We start from the raw sequence: 21,077 nt of genomic DNA on the forward strand, positions 1-21,077 counted from the left end.
AATTTTGCTAATAAAAGCCACAAATAACATTAAACAGAGTTACAATTTAGGATACAGCTTTCTTGTTGCCTTTTCTAATAGCCTGTAGCAAAAAAACTYGGAAAATTATTTTTCCAACAGAAATAAATAGAGTCAAAGTGCAAAATTTAAACTCCCATAACTTCGAAATTTTTATAGATAGAATTTTTTTAACGTTTTTTCCATGTTCCTGGTATCTTACCTTACATGGCATTTTTCTCTGGGGCGCGAGTTCTGGCGCATCCTGTATATAGGACATTGATAGATACTAATCTAATCCATCGTCTAAATTTATTTTCAACTATACAGCGTGTCTCAAAAATAAGTTACAGTACAAATTTATGTTTTTTTAAATAAAACACCATATGTTTCTTAGCTTTTATGGATGTAGATTTTTAAGACAATGTTTTAAAACTATTATTGGCCAATATTGACTAGTTTAAAAAAAAAGACGGTTTTTTTGACGAAAACAAGTACTTTTAAAAAATTTATTCCACAAAAACTAAGACATCTAAATATTTTTTTCTACAGCAAAGAAGAAGGTACAAGCTATAAGGTTGTAGTGTGTTGCATTTACAAAGATAAATAAATGAAGACGTTTGTTAAAAGTTCAAACACTTAAAAAATTAAATGGAACACCCTATTTATTGTTTTTGCATTTAAAAGATTATTAAATTGTCTTTCTAAAATTATTTACATTTAGGTGTTTCATTTAACGTTAGAAATTAAAAAAAAAATAAAATACTATTGTTTCAGTAGCCAAAAAGTGCACAGTTGCACAAGAGATGGAAGAAATATCACTTAATAATCACATTTGCGTTAAACTGAATTTATTATTCTTTATTTTCACAATAAAATAATTCGAATTTCAGTATTTATAACGACTTTTACAACCTCTGGATAAATCAACGAATAAGTGATCCATGATGGAATTACTATGGTTTTAAGTTATTTACCTTTTAACAAACTTCTTAATTTATTAATCTTTAAAAAAGCAAAACACTAAAAAATTGCTACAGCTTTAAATTTTGTACTTTTTTCTTTGCAGAAGTAAAAAAAAATTTGTTCTAGCTGTCTTAATTTTTGTGTAATGAATTTCTAAAAAGTGCATGTTTTCATCAAATAAAACGTTTTATTTCGAAAACTAAGCGAAATCGACTAATTAAAGTTTAGCGTAAAAACATTGTTTTAAAAAGCTACATCCAAAAATGCCAAGAAACATACGGTGTTTAATTTAAAAAAAACACAAGTTTGGATCGTAACTTATTTTTGGGAAATGCTGTATGGTTGAAAATAATTTTAGGTGATGCACTAGATTAGAATCTATCAATGTCTTATAAAAAAAAATAATTTTACCTTTCAAAGTCACTAATGCACTTTTTCAACTCACTGAGACATCCTGTATTTGCTGAAACTCCAAAGACTTTTGACAGTCACTGRAATATTATTTCTATCGACTGGGCCACTCATCATAATTAAAATAAAGGCTAATTAAGAGTGCTATAGAAGCAGCTTAATTGTTATCTTTTTAATAAGAACACAATTTTTCCTTTATGCTTGCAGTCCTCAAACAGTTTTTACAAGTTTTTGAATCATGAATTCTTAATACATTACTAATAATCAGTGATACCAATTTCAGTGGTGTGTTTAGCCGGCTCTCTCATCTTCATCGAAATGTGGTATACCATCGTGTTGTATTACGTAAGTTTGGGTCGAGCTCGCTGCTCAAGATACGGTTCCATGTCTCCGACGGTGATCCATGCCTATGGCGGCTACACCCACACCATTCAACCAATGAGTAACGACCCGAACAAACCTCTAGTCTAAATATTTACCAAAATTATATCGAYTTTTGATGTTAGACGGCGACGCTCGCCACTGCTTCGTAGAAAGTCCAAATTAGAACAAAGACAATAATAATGAGATCGGCATTGTGACACTCATTATTAGCCATTTGTGATATTATAAGTGAGTTTCACGATCATTTTCTTCCTTCTATACTGTTGTATTGAATTAATTGTGTCTTATATGAAACTTGCACAAATGTGGCGCTATTTTTCTGTGAATTTCCATAGAGATGTACTGAATAAAGTTTATGTGTTTTATGCAGTCTTTCATTTCTTATTTCAATTAACGAAATAATAAAATAAAATATTTATTTTTTAATATACTGACAAATGACAATAAAATTAAAGTGGGAATCGGGATTATGTGCACTTTAAGTTAGGACATTTTTCGAAATGAACACTTCAAAAACCTATACTATAAAATTAGTGAGTGGGATTTATCTCCTAAAAAACCCATGCACATCGCGTAGTTCCCCTAAAGTAGACATAACTATACAATCACAATTATATTTTGCCAGTCTATGCGTTGTCATCGCTCATTTCCAGGAACTGKGCACTTTGCTCTCGGACGTATTCCCCCTTCAAGTTAAAAACAAACTTGTAATAACAACCATCGGCACAAATTACTGAAAACAATCCATAAATACATTTCTTTTAAATTGAAAATTTGAATTACCTATAACAGAATTGTTATCTGCACCGAAAGCACAGACGCATTGTGGGCCATTGGGCACTGTGAACTTACAAAACGACCAAGTGGAAGAGAAATATTTCGGTAAAAACATGGCGTTCGCTAGAGTCGATTGTTTGTTTAGTTTTTGGTCGTCCAATGCGAAAATGTGGATAGTGCCGTGGTCCGAAGCCACACACAGACATGTTGAATTGTGGTTAAAGTTTATACAGTATATGGTGGCCTGTAAACAAAAATGCATCATCAAAAAAAATTGTCTGTAGATTGATTTTTTAAGAAAAAAATAAAATTTGTTAAAAAGTAGAATGAAAACACTCAAAGACGTAAAAGTGTTACAAAATATAACACGTAAATGTAAATMTTTAGAAGGCAAGAAATAACTTTTTCTTTATGTATAAATGAAAATGAAAAGAGCTTATTAAAAGTAAAAAGTATTATGGTAAATTCTCCTTGTAGAAATCGTACGTAAACAATTTTAGATTTTCTACAAAGATAAGTATTTCCACACAGTTTTGACAATAACATAACAGAAAAAATTTGTAAAAAAAACAAACAAATCGAATTTCTCCATAAATATTTTTGTTTAAATTGCTTTCCCTTACATTAAATTTCACCTTACGCCACTGGCCTTACGTAAATTGGTAAAAAAAACATTCTCATCTTTATTATTGTTATTGTTTAACAAATAATAATTTACCTTAATTTTAAGAGTAAATTAAAATTTAAATCAAAATATAATGCACTTGTTTGTAAATTTTGGTAGAGGTAGCGAGTCCAGAAATACATACAATCTTTGGAAAACTGATAAAATTTATCTAATGCTAAATCGTTCCAGAAACCGGGCATTAGTGCTATAAAAAGTTATGCGTTTTTATTCGAAATTGATTATTCTATCGATTTGAGCAATAAAAAATTAGTGTTAAGAAAGCAAAAAAAAAGAGAAACACACAGCAATGTGACCTGCAACTGCAGTAATCGGAAATTCAGTACATGCATTGATGATACCCATCTCGGGAAATAAACAGCTGGGCTATAAAAAATCTCTTCTCTATTTTGTTATATTACCAACTCGTTGAGACACCCTGTATATATCGGTAATTTAAAAATGTGTGGCATAATTTTATCCACAAATCCAGGATGTTCCGTCTTAGCCCCACATTAAAAGTATTGGGAGTTCGAATAATCATATTTGTTTGAAAATTGGTACATAAGTCCTCCTAAATGAAAAAAAAATCAATATGGCGGAACTTCCGGTTATACCGAAAGTCGGTCTCAACTTTCTTATTTTTTTAAATGGTAAGCTATATTTTTTACTGCGTTTTTGGATTAATCGGTTTATTTTAAGGGAGTTAGAACCTATCAATAATAATTAAGTTTGCATAACTTTGATTCTTCATATTTAGGCACTATTTGTCAAATAGTAATTTAGTGTTGATGTTTGTTTAGAGAAAATTTTGACATTTTTTATTTCCATAGCAAACTATGTGAAAACGGGTGTGGCTAGTAATAAATTTTCTGTAGTCTTAACAAAAAGTCCAAAACTTGAAAATTATTAAATTTAGGTATAGGGAATGTTAATACAGATCAATGCACAATCAAATTCTCTTCTATTTAGTAAAATAAAAATTGGGATATTTCATTTGAAAAAATTGAGTTATGTGTATTTGAATTATTACAAAAGTAACCTTAAAATTTTGGGATATGTTATTTTTTTAAATTTGAAAACACCAGAAAAAGGACGAATTCAAAATCTTAAAAAATGGCAGAGTTACCGATTTTTAAAGTGTAAGGTGTAGATCCAAAAAATTTTGAAAAACTCCAAATATTTCAAAAACGGCTAAATTTAGGTATAGGGAAAGCTGATGAAAACTCCCTTAAAATAACCCGATTAATCCAAAAACGCAGTAAAAAATATAGCTTTCCATTTAAAATAAGAAAGTTGAGACCGACTTCCGGTATAAGCGGAAGTGCCGCTATTTTGAAAATATTTTCATTTAGGAGGACTTAATGGTTTATGGCTATGTACCAATTTTCAAATAAATACGATTATTCCAACTCCCAATACTTCTAATGTGGGGTTTAAACGGAACACGCTATATTTATGGTCCCACGTCTAAAATAAAAAAATTGGAAGCCCAATCATTTTTCGTAAAAAATGTACTCTTGTTTCAGATCGTCAAAATGTACCGTTCTCGAGTTATTTGGATTTAAACTAAAAACTTATAACCCAAAAAATGGAAGGGCCCCATTGACACCGGAAATGTATAGACTTTCGCGTACATCAGATCAAAGAGTGTCTTTTTGTCCCTTAACATGCAAACTTAAACGATAACAAAAATATTTCCAGAAAATCATTTTTTCATACCGATTTTTAGAAAGCTGCAATTTTTCTATTTTTTTGAGGTGAGTCAATAAATACTGTGCTCATTTGTAGAGGAATTTTTGTGGTTAAAATTATGCCACACATTTTCGAATCACCCGATATACTTATAAGTTATAACATAAATAGCTATTACTAAATTAATAGCTGTACTAAATTTTTTGAGTAAAAACAAAAAATTGAGTAATTTTGAATCGTAGTTTCAGTCCTCCGTAAACACATGTTAAAAATTTGGTAAATTTGAGAGAAAACTGACAAGATATACACTCATTTTCATAACACTCCAGAGTCGATATTTATTTAGACACAATTGCAATTCCTTCTTCTAACATTCTTGGTTGTTCGAAAAAAAACCTGTTTCTCAGAATTGTCCATAAAATTTTATGTCGTTTATTGAGTCTGACAGTCAAGCTTGCCAAATTAAGATTACAATTTTTTTGCCTTTTTAATAATACAAATTTAGTTTCCTGGTACAGTTGCGGAATTAAAATTTAGGGCAGTATTTTTCTGTCACTTCAAAAAGCACTGTAAACTACCTTTTACTGTCATCATGACTGACATTTGACAATTAAACTTTTCTGTCGGTGACACTATTTTTGAAAGTCAAAATGACATAAACATGACAAGAGTAAAAAATGAGGTTATTAATGTAAAGGTTGTTTTAGAGTTTACATTACGAAAATGACAATACTGCCCGAAATTTTAATTCCGCAACTGTACATAGTACCGGGTGACTGTGATTTTTTTCCTCAATTTGGCGTCAAATTTAAAATCTAGGTTTAGCAATCTTGACACTGACATTCAAACGTCAAACTTTTAGAGCCAAACAACAATAACAAATTAGAAGGATACTTAATAATTCAGTGTTGCCAATAGATTTTGTCACATACATAGTCATCCAGTATATACAAATTTTTAGTGTTGTAAATTTAAACGTTATTTGAAAAAATACGAAAAAAAAACTTAAACAATTTCCTCAGTCTTAAAGCAATTCAAAGAGGAAAGTACAAACCCAAAACTAAAAATACATATTCTTCATTCAACAGATGACCATCGATTTTAAAAAGGTTTCAATCATTTGTACCATAAAACTCCTTACCTGATGAGCACCGCGTCTCAACTCTGCAATTTTATCACCACTTGCAGTGTCAAACACTCGAATTAAAGTCCCTTTCTCACTAGCTGTAGCCAAGCGAGTCCCTTGTAAATTCAAAGCAATACAACTGAGTGCAGCCTCGTGGGCCACAATATCCAAAGGTGCCTTATCAGTATTCGCTAAATCTACTAATTGCACGTGTCCAGTTTTTCTACCAGGAAACGCCAACAACGAATTATTACTATTTGGACAAAGTACACATAACCCTTTCGAGTTTGTATTAGTTTCAAAAACGTGCAACTGTTGGGGACATTGGGTAAAAGTGTACACTTTGATAACTCCCTCTGAAAAAGAATTATCAAATAGATAAAATATTAAACATGATTTGAAATTATACCTAAAACTACAACAATTCGGTCCCTTCTCAGCCTTACTGCCAGTACAGGAGTGTTAAACTCCAAAGCTATAGGTGTTGTCTTTTTCAAGTCATCCCAAACCATGACCCGGTTGGGGGTGAAAAGAGGATTTACGCCGCCTCCGACAAGTGCAAGATAGTTGCAACGGAATAACATTTCAACGTAACCTAAGCCTCCATTATCAAAGTCGTGGCGTTCCTTTTCTTTAAGTGGGTCGCAATTATAAATTCGAAACCCCGAAGTGGTTCCACAAGCGAAGCAACCTGCAATTTTTAAGAGTTTAACTCAGTGTTTATTGTAATCATTTGTCAAAATTTACCATGGTCTTGGTTGAAACCGGCAAATAACAATCCGTTACCGTAGGGATTTGTAGGACCCAAATTCATTGCAATTATTTAAAACTGGTAGAATTACGCATATTAAATCTTGGAAATCGTAACCGATTTGTTATTATTGTTATTGTCAGTTTCTAACCTCAAAGTTAGAAACGTCACTGGTATGACAGCCAACCATTTTTTCGCGAGCTACCAGTTTCATTTARTTAATTAATTTCATTGTCGTAATTCTGGAAATTCTAATGTTGCATTTCGAAATAATTAGTGCAATTTGCTTTTATCATTGTTAATTCTAATCACAATCACGGACAAATTTAAAATTACAAAATTATAGTTTTCCTAGGACCCCAGGTACAAAAAAAGAATCTACATGATGGGTCATATACAGAATGTCCCACGTAAGACTTTCGGGTCTAATAAATAGCTTTGTGTACTTGTACCGTACGATCAAAAAAATAATAAATTAGAGTAGGCGTTGATTAAAGTCCTTCAGATGGCAATCCTGATTTTTGACATCAAATGTCAGCGGAAACTTTGACAAGTTTGAGTTTTATTCCTTTTGACTGAAATAATGTTCACTTTAGAGCAGAAAAATTTTATTGCTGTACAAGAGAAAAACGGTGGATAGTCACTTTCAGTTTGTGTGGAAATTTTCTAGCACAGCCCAGATTCCCAGCCAGTGTGTTGCCAACTGTAGAATTGAATCGACGCCTACTCTAATTTATTTTTTATTTGATCGCACGGTACTTAATTATACAGCGTGTTAATTATACAGCGTTCTGCAAAGACGAAAGTACAGAATTTAAAGCTGTAGCATTTTTTTAGTGTTTTGCATTTGTAAGGATTAATAAATTAAGAAGTTTGTTAAAAGGTAAATAACTTAAAAAATTTAAATGGAACACGCTATTTTTTATTTTTGAATTTAATAGGTTTATAAATTGTCTATCTAAAAAATAAACTTTATCCTATCAATATCTGATGAGCATTGTTGATACTATGGCAACCATAGTAATTCCAGCACGGATCACTTATTCGTTGATTTATCCAGAAATTGTAAAAGTCGTTATAAATATTGAAATTCGAATTATTTTGTTGTAAAAATAAAGAATAATGGATTCAGTTTAACACAAATGTGATTAAATGTGATATTAAATGAAATAAATGTGATATTTCTTCCATCTCTTGTGCAATTGTGCACTTTTTGGCTACTGAAACAATAGTAAGTATTTTTTATAATGTATAACGTTAAATATCTTTTTAGTTATTGATTATAAACATCTAAAAATAATAAATTTAATTAATATAATTTATTTAATTTGGCTTATAAAATGACGTTTATTTATGTCAAATCAAACTATTAAAGTCATTGTTTATTTTGTTTGTTTAAGCAGCGCATTAAAAATTTTAATCCGCTGTTTTAAACATGCAATATTTTTACTTAAAATTACAATAAAAATGATTATCGCATCAGATTCTAAAGTTCCTCAATCGGTATTTAAGCAACAATACAAATGTTGCGATTAAAAAGTGCATGTTTTCGTCAAAGAACCGTCTTATTTTTAAAACTAACAAAGATCGATCAATAAAAGTTTATCTTAAAAACATTGTCATAAAAATCTACATCTAAAATCGCAAAGAAACATACAGTGTTTCATTAAAAAAAAGTTTGTATTGTAACTTATTTTTGAGACGCTGTCCTATATATATTTTTTTAATTTTACCATTTAAAGGTCACTAATGAACTTTTTCAACTCGCTGTTACATACCCTGTATGTAAAGTAAACAAATCAATAACCATTTGGCATTGAAAAAATTGTAATAAAATAATAACAATCAATAAGTCGTAAAAATGCATTGGAGCAGTGATTCCAAGTTTTTTCTTAGTTAGGTACGGGAGTTGAACTGAATTAATATTAATTTTTAATGAAAAATAACGCAACTAATAAAAGCTGGGAAAAAAGAGTAGCTACAATAAAACAAGATACGCAAAGAAGAATTGACATTATAAAGTTAAACATTTTAAGCCTAAAAATTGGATATGTCAAAAAATTTTATCACATTAAAGCGCCAACGGGACTCAGATGAACCCAAAAAATGCCAGGCGAGAAAAAAAAAGAATTTATCTATCAAGACGACATATTTTTACTTACATTTTATTTCATAAATAATAATAATAATAGAATAAGAAATAATTATAAAAACTTTGGCTGTTTGTATTTTTCTTCTTTACCACCGGTAAGTTCCACCCACGTGCCAAGTAGGTTTTGCTTTCCCAGGTCCTCTAACAACTTTTCCCCATCCAGCATTAAGATCGTGATTTTTTCCCTTATGGCCAACTTCAACATTGGTCTGGGTATTTCCACGGTCGTCTCTCGAAACGCTGGGGTTAACCGACCATCCTCCGTCTTGTTGTGAAGGACCAGGGAAATTTGGAGCACCAGGTTGTAATGAACGTCTTGCTCTGTGTTCTTCATACGAAATTTCCTCTGGAGTGTATTGGTATTCTTCAACTGGTTCTATTAAGCGTCCTGCTCGATAAAGTTGGTAATCATCAGGTTCGTAAGCTTGTTCAAAGTCATAATTGTACTCTTCGATTGGCAAAGCCAGCGTTGATGCAACAAGTGCAAAAACTAGGAAGTAGTAACTAGTGTTATTAACCATTTTGAATTGTGTTTGTGGATTTTGATTCAAAAGAAGTCAGTTGTAAACTGATTTTGAATTTACGAGCTGCAGTCTTTTTATATGAAAATGGGATCGGTAGATTAAAGAATACAGCTTGGGTATCGGGGAAAGACCAGTGTGAATGGACTGCTAAAATGTGTAAATCCCAAGAATGTTTTTTTATTATTTCCAGTATTTCTCAAAAAGGATACTCGTAATAATGTTATCTCGTGTCGTGCTGCAAACATAAACATGAGATAATTACTTTTACATTTACAAGTGCAACAAATGATTACAAATAATGTAAACAGAAAGAGATATACGGAATATACCATTTCCCATTAGTTGTTTCAAAATTTTGATTGGATTTGTGACAAAATGAATCAGTAGAAATACTGGGTGATTTTAAAGTATGTGCAAATATTTTAACAGGTGATAGTAGAGCTGAAAAGAAGTCAAAATAACTAAACTTGACCTGAATGTTTATACAAGGCTTTCATTTCAAAAGGAGCCAGTCTCAATAACTTTTGACATTGAGTAAATATATTTTCAAGCAAAAACAGGTCGATTAGGATCCCGAGGGGGAAGTTGAAAACCAACATTAGTTACATTTTAAGTTTCATCCCCTAGTTGCTAGCCACCCCTACAGCGTATCTAAATATCAAAGAAAAAAATTTTTTTGACGATTTGTTTTTCAGTTAGGGCTGGTTTAATTCTTGAAATTTCTTCTAGTGACACATGGAATGTTATGTAGTGTGTAATTCTATAAGTATATTTTATTTGACATAAAAATGACGACATGGCCAAATTCTGTCTATGTGGAACGTTATCCTACCTCCATTAGACCATTAAAATGTTTTTCTAATTATGTTGACTGTTGACACATTTGTTTTTCCTATTTCCGTATTTAAAAAAAAATATGTAATAATTTTGTTCTCAGGCGCTCGATACTTCTAAAATACTTCTCGTATTTTTTATCTTTATCCTTTGTCTATTGTTTCATTTATTTGACAGTTCACAAAAATTTTATTGATTATTATCTACACATTTAAAGTTTTTCCATGGCCAACTACTATCAAACAAAATATGTAATTCATTTTTTAAGTATAATTATAAAAAATATTCTGTTACAAATATATATTTTTTAGATAAGAAAAAATCAAGCTTTTCAAAATTGCCATGACTCCCATTTAATAAACAAATAACTGAAAAAAATTGTTAACTATATTATTAAATTTCCCGTAAAGTGCCTGTGTAATGTCTTTATTTCAAATCTCCATTTTCCACTCGCATAATAACGAAGAAATGAATTTTTTAAATTTCGCTAAAATGTCACCTTTTCTCTGTAAGTCGAAAACGAAAGACGATAGCGGGATGCGGTTTTAAAACCAATATTATTTTCTTAAAAAATGAGCTACAATATGTATCACTCGTTTTTGGATAAACCTCTTAGTTTTAGAAATTCTTTATTCCGACATCCAAAATACAGCACCCTGTACAGTATACAGCACTACCATCATCAGCATAATTATCACCAGAGAACAATGTTATCAAAACTAATAGAATCCATCAAATGAAAAGCTCCAAAAGAAAGTTTACATATAGTTTTTGTAAATTATTTTTAATTTTCAGTATTTCTAAATTTTTTATAGCAAAATATTGAATTTTTCACTTGTACATCAGTTACAAGATTGATCGCAAATAGCAAATCAAGATAAATAACAACCAAACTCTCAAGTACTAAATTTGATAAGAAACTCTCTAAAAGAAAAGAAAATGACAAAAAAGATAAAACCCATCCACCACTTTTTTTTCACTTTTATCTGAACATTATTCGAAAAACTTTAATAACTGGTGAACTGTTTGGCCTATTTTTTTAACATTTCAATTTCTTTTAGGTTTTAGGTTTTCTTAAAAAAAATTCTCCATAATTTTTCTGTCGTTTACGATTTGTTTAACCAGTTAAGAACTCATTTTCCAAACAAAAAAATCGAAAATGTATGCAATTTTGATAAGGTTTTAACAATGAGCGAAAGAATTTTTCCTGGTTTTAAATGCTTGAATAAATCTGAGCTCAACCTTCAATAAATAAATAAATACTTCATCTAGTTTCATTATTTAATAAAGTAACATATTACAAACAACAAATATAAACTCCATAAAAAATTGAAAGACTTAAAATTGTTTCTTATTTTTATACTCCATATAATTACACGCACATTTCACCGCCAAAGTAGCCACAACTCCCAGCCCAAAACTAATAAAATGCCACATATACGTCATCGGAATCGTTGGCCTTTTCTTCAACATGGTGCTAAGAAACTTCGACTTGCTTTCATTATAGGGTGGATACCTCGCATTTTGTAACTTTTCACCCAACTTCCCCGCATTCTTAACTAAAGTACCCTTCTTGTGAGTAAAAGTATCAAAGCTGTACTTCCCATGGTACGCCCCAAGCCCACTATTACCAACTCCTCCAAAAGGTAAACTCTCACATGAAAACTGCATTAAAGTATCATTAATACAGACACCACCACTCGATGTATTTTTGATGAATAAATCAATGTCAGTCTTCTTATTTGAAAACACATACAAAGCCAATGGTTTTTCCCCTTGATTAACAAAATTAATCGCATCGACTGCGTTATCTACGATGATTATGGGCAAAATCGGGCCGAAAATCTCTTCTTGCATTATAGGATCTGTAGGTTTCACATCGACGACAATCGTGGGTGAGATGTAACGCTCTTGAGAGTCATATTCTCCCCCATAGGCAATTTTTGTGCCTTCTAGTAATCTCATGATGCGTTTGAAGTGATTATCATTGATAATTCTGCCATAATCGGGCGATTGTTTAACTTTGTCGCCATACCACTGTGGTATAACCTTCTTAGCAGTCTCGATAAACTTCTCTTGGACTTCCTTCGAGCATAAAAGATAGTCAGGGGCGATGCAAGTTTGCCCCGAGTTGAGACATTTCCCCCACATGATCCTGTTGACTGCTATTTCTATGTCAACAGTATTGTCAACATAAACCGGGCTTTTTCCTCCAAGTTCAAGAGTGACCGGTGTTAGAAATTTGGCCGCAGCTTCGCTCACAATCTTTGCAATATGTGTCGAACCCGTGAAGAAAATATAATCAAAACGCAACTTCAGAAGTGCTGAAGTTTCAGCAACTCCGCCTTCGATGACTTTGAAACAATCATTGTCGAGGTATTTGGGGACAAGTTCTGCAATTAGTTTAGATGAAGCTGATGACACTTCTGAGGGTTTCAAAATGGCACAATTTCCAGCTGCGATGGCTCCAGCAAGGGGGGCGAAGACGAGTTGGAGGGGGTAATTCCAAGCACCGATGATGAGGACCACGCCGTAGGGCTCTTTGTGGATTAGGAGTTGGTCCATGATGTTGACTAAGGTTTTTTCGGGTTTTTCAGGTTCCATCCATGATGAAAGGTTGTAGATCATGTTGAGAACGTCGTTTTTTAAATAGTCGACTTCGGATAGGATTGATTCGTATTTGGATTTGTGAAGGTCTTCAGCCAGAGCTGCGATCATAGCAGGGGCGTTTTCTTCGTATAAACGTAAAAGTGCTTTTAATTGGTTGAGACGGAATGGAGCGTTTTTCGTGATTCCGGTGGAAAATGCATTGCGTACGCTGCATAAAACCTCGGAAGGATTCGACATTTTGACTGAAACAAATTAAACAAATTAAAGTTTATTTACACTAAAAATATTTTTAATTTTTAACAATGAGAGAAATTACAAAAAATACAGGATGTCGCGCACCTCCGTGACACTGTATAGGGCGATGCCCTAGACAACAAGAAAAATGTTTAAAAAAATCTATCTATAAAAATTTCGAAGTTATGAGACTTTAAATTTTGCACTTTGACTTTATTTATTTCTGTTGGAAAAATAATTTTCCAAATTATATAATTTTATAACAATTATATAATTATATAATTTTCCAAATTATTTTTTTGCTACAGGCCCTTAGAAGAGGAAATAAGGAAGCTGTATCCTAAATTGTAACTCTGTTTAATGTTATTTGTGGCTTTTATTAGCAAATTTTTTGTACCTTTACAAAATAATTATAAAAAAAACATATACAATATCATCAATATCATTAAATAGGCATAAAAAAACGTCAAATGTCAAAAAATAAATGTCAAAATTTTTTAACAAATAGAATTTTTTAAACATTTTTTCAGTACTCTGGGAGACGCAATTTCCCTGCATATAAAAACAATGCATTTGCGAGGATTAACTAAATTCTAAAATAAATATCTAATAATCAACTAAAAATAATACCGTGCGATCAGAAAAAAAAATAAAAAATAGAATATGTGTCGATTAAATTCTACAGTTGGCATCACATTAGCTGGGAATCTGGGCTGGAAATTTTCCACACAAACCAAAAGTGAAAATGACCATTCACCGTTTTCGTCTTGTACAGCATTTTTGTAATAACTTGCAACAATAAAAATGTTCTGCTCTAAAGTGAACATTATTTCACTCAAAATGAATAAAACGCAAACATGTCAAAGTTTCCGCTGACATTTGATTTCAAAAATCAGGACTGCCATTTGAAGGACTTTATACACCGCCTACTCTAATTTATTTTTTTTTGATCGCACGGTATTTAATGATATACCTACTGTATATTAAATGTATTTTCCAAAGGAGGCGTTAACAATCAATTTCTTGTTGTCAATTTTATCACACCAGTAATTCTATTTATAAAAATTATATTCGATAATTCAAAAAACGAAAGAAAACACAGTTTTATGTTGCAATTATTTTATGTAGTAGCACCTACAAAAAGTCAGTAAAATTGATTAACAAGAAAAATTCTTTTGAAAGTCATACTTTTTTTCACACATTTGCTTGATTAACATTTTTTTGCATAGTGATAACCCCAAGAACCCCAAAGACCAAAAAGATGTCAATTTGATAAATCAAATCGTAATATATCGCGAGCTCTTTGTAACGAACTCTATAGAAACTATAAAAATAACTATAGAAATATAACTATAGAAATCGTTTAAAAAAGTATAACTTTCTATACGATTAATCGTAATGAAAATTCAACTTTCATAATCACTATGCAAAAAAAGTATTTTTAGAAGTGAAAACAGTATGTAAATAAATTCAGTCAGAAAATATAACTTTTAATAATATTCCAATAATGAAAATCACTTATTTTAATACAACATTCAAAGCCTTATTGACCCAATAAAAGAAAGATATTTTATTTAAATAAGAATTCTATAACTCAGCGAAATCCTTAATTCATTGATTCGTTTTTAAAAATTGTTGTTTTTTTTTGGTTTCGGGAAAAATCGTTTAACTTTACCTATTTTAACTAAATACTTACATTTTTTTTCTCTAAATTCAATATAAATAATAATTAGATTAAATGTTAAATAAGCTTCTTGCAAAAGTATAAATCCAAAAATAAAAGTAATAATTTTACTACGGGTAATAAATGTATATTGTTAGAAATGACTTTAAAATAGACTGCGAAACTAACTCTTTCTCTCTTTCTACAAAACAACATAAAATCAGAAATGTATACAAGCCTTTTATGGGCTGCTGCTATGAAAAACAAATGTACATATGTGTTTGACCTTTCATGCTATATTTATTGTTGTTTTGATGTTATTTTTGTTTTGTATATAAACTGTTTACATTTACTGTTACTTAGTTCTCGCTTGCCTCTCTTATCAACACATTCATAATCAAAAATTGTATTTAAAAGTTTTGAAAAGTAGCACAACATTCTGTCTCAGTAAATGACAACTTAAAACTTTTAACTCTTCTTTACTCGCTTTCGAAACTAGATGATAGTAGTCCCAAAAACTTCGAACCAACTGTATACAGGATCTGTGGGAATTCGCGCCCCAGAGAAGAATTTCAAGTATGATTAGATACCAGGAACATGAAAAAAATGTTTAAAAAATTCTATCTGTCAAAAAAATTTGACATTTATTTTTTGACATTTGACATTTTTTATGTCTATTTAATAATACTAGTGTCTTGTATGTTTAATTATAATTATTAAGTAAATGTATAAAAATTTTGCCAATAAAAGCCACAAATAACAATTTATTAGGGTACAGCTTCCTTATTTCCTCTTCTAACAGGCTGTAGCAAAAAAACTTGCAAAATTGATTTTCTAACAGAAATAAATAGGGTCAAAGTGCAAAATTAAAACTCTCATAACTTCGAAATTTTTATAGATAATTTTTTTTTACATTTTTTCCATGTTCCTGGTATCTTACATGGCATTTTATACTGGGCGCACCTGTATACTCAAACTTCTATACCTCCGCAATATGACAATATCGCAACTGCGTTTTTGAGGTAAAATGGGTGACAGTAACTGACAAATATACAGTATGTCCCGGGATTGAGTTTACAAGAGGAAAAAAAAATATCTCTGATTTTACTCCAAAACTTCAAAGGAGTAACATTTTTTGCTTTAAAACTTTATCATTCTGACTCAGTGGAAAGAAAAATTCATTTTTCTGTAGGAACTGGTAATAATTTTTCTCGGCGATACTTTCGACATCTCTAAACCAAGATACTTTCGAACACTTTTGGTTAAAGTCTTTCTATATTTGCTTGAATTTTATGGCAATTAACTTTTTGGTTACAACCACCCTCATTAAATCCATCATAAACTAGTTTGATATAAAATTCAAGCACATATAGACGGATTTTAACTTGTATTTTTTCCCCAACATCATAAAAATTTCTTTCCTCAGAATCGTCACTATGGAATAATTACCAACCCACTTAAAGAATGACATTCATTTTTGATGCGATTCTATTCTTAAAATCCAGTATTATCGAATCGATTAAATTATTTGTACTTTGGTCACTAGATAACAACCACAACAACAACGCAGATAATATGTATTACATTAGCATGACAGGTAAATAAACGTAAATGTCCGTATACATTAGATTCGCCCACTGAATAGCAAACATTGATGAAATAACACTGTTCAAACGCCAACTTACGAATTTGCTTGTGATTCCAGGTCGACACCACAAAACTCAAGCTCAATGACTGCTTATACTTTGGAAAAAATAAATAATTGCCATTGAAATTGACCGACAAACTTGTTGACCTTAGACTCACGATGTAATTTTTTTGCTTGATGGACGTCGAAATACGCTATGGAAATGCAGCAAACTCGAGTAACACCGGTTTTTACAAGTAATATCTTACCTTGAAATTAAAATAGATCGACGAAAATTTCCCTTATAATCGTGGATACGGAAAAATATTTATGTTGGCACTGGAAAAACGGATGCGTTTTTGACCTTCCTCACACTGCTCTAAACTAAATCAAACCTCGAGTGTTATTAAGTGTGGGGACTTAAATGCCAAGTCATCCGTTATCTTCCTAATAAAAACAAAACGCAATTAACGTACAAAGATTTATTTTGTTAAATGACATTTGTGATCTATTTAACTATTTAAGGTTAATAAACTAACTTGCATTATGTAGGTAAACGTTTGCAAAAGCAATATTTGCTCAACAAACAATAACTGTTCATACAGAATATTTGCAACGAGTGTAATTTCAGTATTTTTGCCATTTCAATAAATTTTAAAAAGCATAATTTAAGTCAAGGTTCTGTAATAGGCTGACCTCTAAATGGCCTTTATAATTAAAAAAAAAAAACAAAATAAAAAACAATTTACAATGCAAAAGTATGTTAAAATGCTGCTTCTTTATGTTACTAATTTTTACATTCGAAATAATAGATAGTATTTTATGAAATAATAGTTATACTTTTATTTATGTATCAAGGGAATAAACAACCCTAAGAATATACCTAGGTAATGCCAGAGGCGACCGAAGGAAGCTGAGGGCATTTTCTTTCAAGATGCATGCAAAACTTTTCTCCCAAAAAACTAAATTAATAACATAAGAAAACGATAAATTTGTCGAAATATCGTTGAATTGCTCAATTTTAAGAGTAAAAATCGGTATTAAAGAGTTTATTTACGTCAAAAAACACATTCAATTCCAGTTTATTGATAATAATCGGTGTTTCATTTATTGTATTCTCGAGGGAATAAAGTACCAGATTATTAGTCAAAAAACGGGAGAATAATATAGCTTTATTTTATGCTCTGTTGAAAGAAAATTAGGTGTAAGCGACAAAATCACTAGAAATTATACCTAAATTCATCCTTTCACTTAAAAAACTTGTAATTTATTTTATCAAAAGTTCAAATTTTTGAATGTTAACAACTGACTTGTCCCTAAACTAAAGTTTTGTATACAGAGTGTTTCACATAATTTTATGAGGCCTGCGCCTGTAAGATGCAATCAATAATACATATTCCGATACGAACTCGATTACAAATTTTGAAAAATTCAATTATCTGCTCTAGTTTGTTCACCCTTTAAAAGATTACAACGTTTTTAGTTAGTTAGTAATAAGATAGATAAACTAGTATCATATTCATGGCGTCTCTTGATAATTGATGATAATTGTTTCTGAAAAACTGCAGTTTATGACAATTAATGAAACAGCGATAGTTTGACAACTACTGTCATGGGTTTCCAAAAATTAAATAATTAAATGTGTATTTTTTGAATCTAGTGTTTTATGACTTTTGTATATTTGGGTGCGTACATTAGGCGCAAGCCTCGTAAAGTTGTGTGAAACACCCTGTATACAGTATGTCCCGGGATTGAATTTACAAGAGGAAAAAAATATCTTTGATTTTACTCCAAAACTTAAAGGAGTAACATTTTTTGCTTTAAAACTTTATCATTCTGACTCAGTGAAAAGAAAAATTCATTTTTCTGTAGATTTTGAACATTTATTTTATTGTCGAGGGAATAAAGTAACAGATTATTGGTCAAAAACAGGAAAATAATAAAGCTTTGTTTTATTCCCTGTTAAAAGAAAATTATGTATAAGTGACAAAATCACCAGAAATTATACTTAAATTCATCCTTTCACTTAAAAAACTTGTAATTAATGACCTTCTATACGGAAATTTTCATCAATTTTTATTTTATCAAAAATTCATTAAGTTCAAATTTTTGAATGCTAACAACTGACTTGTCTCTAAACTAAAGTTTTGTTTTCGTAAAGTTCTTATTTCTGAGAAAGAAAATGAATAAATAAAAAATCACCACTGAATAAAAAACCGTGTGTCTACAGTTTGAGGAAAAAATTCTGTTTGTTTTCTCAAAAAATGTCCCGTCTGCTGAAATTTATAAGGTATCCCAATAAAAAAAAATTGTGCCGTTTCTGTTAATGATAGATTAAAAATTAAAATATCTCAAACTTCCTCCGTGTCACCCTGTATTCTGTTCCTTTTTAATATACAAAATCGGAAATGTTAAACTACACATTTTCTGCAACGGATTAAAAAATACTTCAGAAACAATTACGTGATCCGCTGATACAAATATCAAAAATAATTCAATAAATAATTGAATAAAAATACAGAGTAATTCATACGACCCTGACGAACTTTGAATACAACCAAACTGTCAAATTGACAGTTGACATTCCGCTAAAATTGTCCACAAATATGATTAGGTAATTAAAATGTTTGTGATTTTTGAATCTAGTAGGTATTTTGTAGATATTGAACTGTCAGTTGTATTTAAAGTTAGTTAGGCTCGTAGATTTATATGAGTCATCCTGTATAAAAGACATAATAACATATAATATGTAGTTCTAAATGGAGTTTGTTTCTATTTTAAAATTAAGACATTCCGCATTATTAAATAAATAATAAAAAGCGATACTCACATGAAGAAGGTCTCTCTTAAATCTCAAGAAACTTACTTCGTGTTCAAACTACAACCATCATGTAATAAAATAACAAATTTCGAGCTGTGGGTTTATTTTAAACAGTAAGCCACACCTGTGGATAATTTACTCACACCCTTGTATTTTTCAATTTTTGATTACCATTTGAGTTTCGATTTTATCACAAGTAATATAGGTGGATAATTTATTATAGAAAAATATACTCGTATGTGTAGATCAATATCGAATCAATACAAAATTACTGACACCTACCTTGTTGTTTTTTTGTGCAAAGATAAATTACAAGCATTAATAATGACACTTACCTAACTACAACAGAAAGTCTGCATATCAAATTTACAATTCTAAAACTTTTAAACTAAAAGCTTTTTAATAAAGTTGTTAGCACTAACTTATTAAACTACTACAAAAAACAATAAGTTAACTTTTAAATAACTTTTATTACTGCTAATTTCTAACAAACTTACTAACACATTTTTTTTTCTTCCAAATTAGTACTAGAACAATGCCAGTGTATACACTTGAGGTTGTTTGGAACACGACGAGCAAAGTGAGTTGCAAAAACTCATCAAACAAAATCAAAGATCGAATATTTATAACTCGTATTAAATACTAATTATGTAAAAAAAAACTGTTTTTTTATAACTATTATTTATTTTCTGTTTTATAACTATTAAGACAACAAGAGTTTTAAACTATAAAACTTGTGATGTCTTCAAAATTTTTTCCACACTAATATTGGATCAAAAATTGTACTAAATTCAGAAATTTCTACAAAGAAATTTGACAAAATATTCTTAAAATTGACAAAACGTCAAGCTAAGAGTATTTTATGTAGTATATAGTTACTTATAAAATACATTGTGATTGACTACGTATTTTGATACATAGTCATTAGATATTTTATATTAGATATTTTGATACTTATGATCTTGCATATGTTTTTTGACAATTATTTAGTAAAGGTACAAAAATTTTGCCAATAAAAGCCACAAATAACATTGAACAGAGTTTCAATTTAGAATACAGCTTCCTTGTTTCCTCTTTTAATAACCTATAGCAAAAAAACTTGGAAAATTATTTTTCCAACAGAAATAAATAGAGTCAAAGTGCAAACTTTAAACCCCCATAACTTCGAAATTTTTAGAGATAAAATTTTTTTAACATAATTTCCATGTTCCTGGTTCTTACCTTATATGGCATTTTTCTCTGGGGCGCGAGTTCTGGCGCACCCTGTATAGTAACAACAACATAAGAGGTAAGTAAGTATGTACCATAAAAACAATATAAGATATTAATGTTGTAAAAAATAGTTTATTTGTTATTAAAGTACACATACAAGGTAAATATAAAGTATGGAACCAAGCGTTTTTTTTAAATCATTTGCCTCCAGAAAATAATAATTAATACATATAAATTAAACTAATATAAAAAAATGTGATCGTATTTTGAAAAGGAAATTTTGTTTTGTTTTTAAGTTATGCAATTTTTTTTTGGTAAAATTGCAATTTATGTAAAAATTCTTTTTGAACAAATTAAATATAAAGTAGATAGTTGTAATCCTTAGATCATAACCTTCATGAGAAAATAGTGGGTTGCCATTTAAAAAAATAAAAAAAATTGTATAACTCAAAAACAAACAAATTTTCGAAAAATTTTATTCTTGAAAGAACATCACATTTTTATAGTAGGTACTTTATCATTCATCAAATAGTTTTTCCAAAAAATAAATAGTTTGAGCAAAAAACGTTTGGTTCCATACTTTTATTCACCTGGTAGATTCTTCTTCTGTAATATTGCGATTTTTTACA

The 21,077-nt window shown here is 30.2% G+C and overlaps 4 protein-coding genes across 6 annotated transcripts in view; 1 reads left to right on the top strand and 3 right to left on the bottom strand.

The window, feature by feature from the left end:
• LOC123003779 overlaps positions 1–2,123 on the top strand; it is a 4,517-nt gene extending 2,394 nt beyond the window's left edge. The window contains exon 4 of the mRNA XM_044396768.1: positions 1,658–2,123. Coding sequence (XP_044252703.1) covers positions 1,658–1,845 — 188 coding nt within the window. The 3' untranslated portion in view covers positions 1,846–2,123. The remainder of the gene's footprint in view (positions 1–1,657) is intronic.
• A 42-nt stretch (positions 2,124–2,165) lies between these two features.
• Positions 2,166–6,985, bottom strand: LOC123003616 (WD repeat domain phosphoinositide-interacting protein 3). The gene is made up of 5 exons (XM_044396493.1): positions 6,768–6,985; positions 6,430–6,711; positions 6,036–6,376; positions 2,542–2,779; positions 2,166–2,491 (listed from the first exon to the last, which is right to left on the bottom strand). The coding sequence occupies exons 1-5, from the start codon at positions 6,832–6,834 to the stop codon at positions 2,385–2,387; spliced, it is 1,035 nt and encodes a 344-aa protein (XP_044252428.1). The 5' UTR covers positions 6,835–6,985; the 3' UTR covers positions 2,166–2,384.
• A 1,935-nt stretch (positions 6,986–8,920) lies between these two features.
• On the bottom strand, positions 8,921–9,504 carry LOC123003880 (coleoptericin-like). The gene has a single exon (XM_044396918.1). It carries the CDS (start codon positions 9,442–9,444, stop codon positions 9,010–9,012), a length of 435 nt encoding a protein of 144 aa, XP_044252853.1. The 5' UTR covers positions 9,445–9,504; the 3' UTR covers positions 8,921–9,009.
• Positions 9,505–11,548: 2,044 nt separating this feature from the next.
• LOC123004419 (aldehyde dehydrogenase, dimeric NADP-preferring-like) lies at positions 11,549–16,843 on the bottom strand. Of its 3 annotated transcripts, none has more exons than XM_044397682.1 (2): positions 16,685–16,843; positions 11,549–13,133 (listed from the first exon to the last, which is right to left on the bottom strand). In XM_044397682.1, exon 2 carries the CDS (start codon positions 13,126–13,128, stop codon positions 11,620–11,622), a length of 1,509 nt encoding a protein of 502 aa, XP_044253617.1. In that variant the 5' UTR covers positions 13,129–13,133; positions 16,685–16,843; the 3' UTR covers positions 11,549–11,619. The 3 variants fall into 3 exon arrangements, with proteins under 3 accessions (XP_044253617.1, XP_044253619.1, XP_044253620.1); XM_044397684.1 differs by lacking the exon at positions 16,685–16,843 and adding an exon at positions 16,474–16,631; XM_044397685.1 differs by lacking the exon at positions 16,685–16,843 and adding an exon at positions 16,242–16,398.
• Positions 16,844–21,077: the final 4,234 nt, after the last annotated feature.

The sequence above is a fragment of the Tribolium madens genome, unplaced genomic scaffold, assembly GCF_015345945.1.
Source record: "Tribolium madens isolate multiple individuals breed KSU strain unplaced genomic scaffold, Tmad_KSU_1.1 Scaffold_1;HRSCAF=32;Tcas5.2_LG8, whole genome shotgun sequence".
Taxonomy (NCBI): Eukaryota; Metazoa; Arthropoda; class Insecta; order Coleoptera; family Tenebrionidae; genus Tribolium; species Tribolium madens.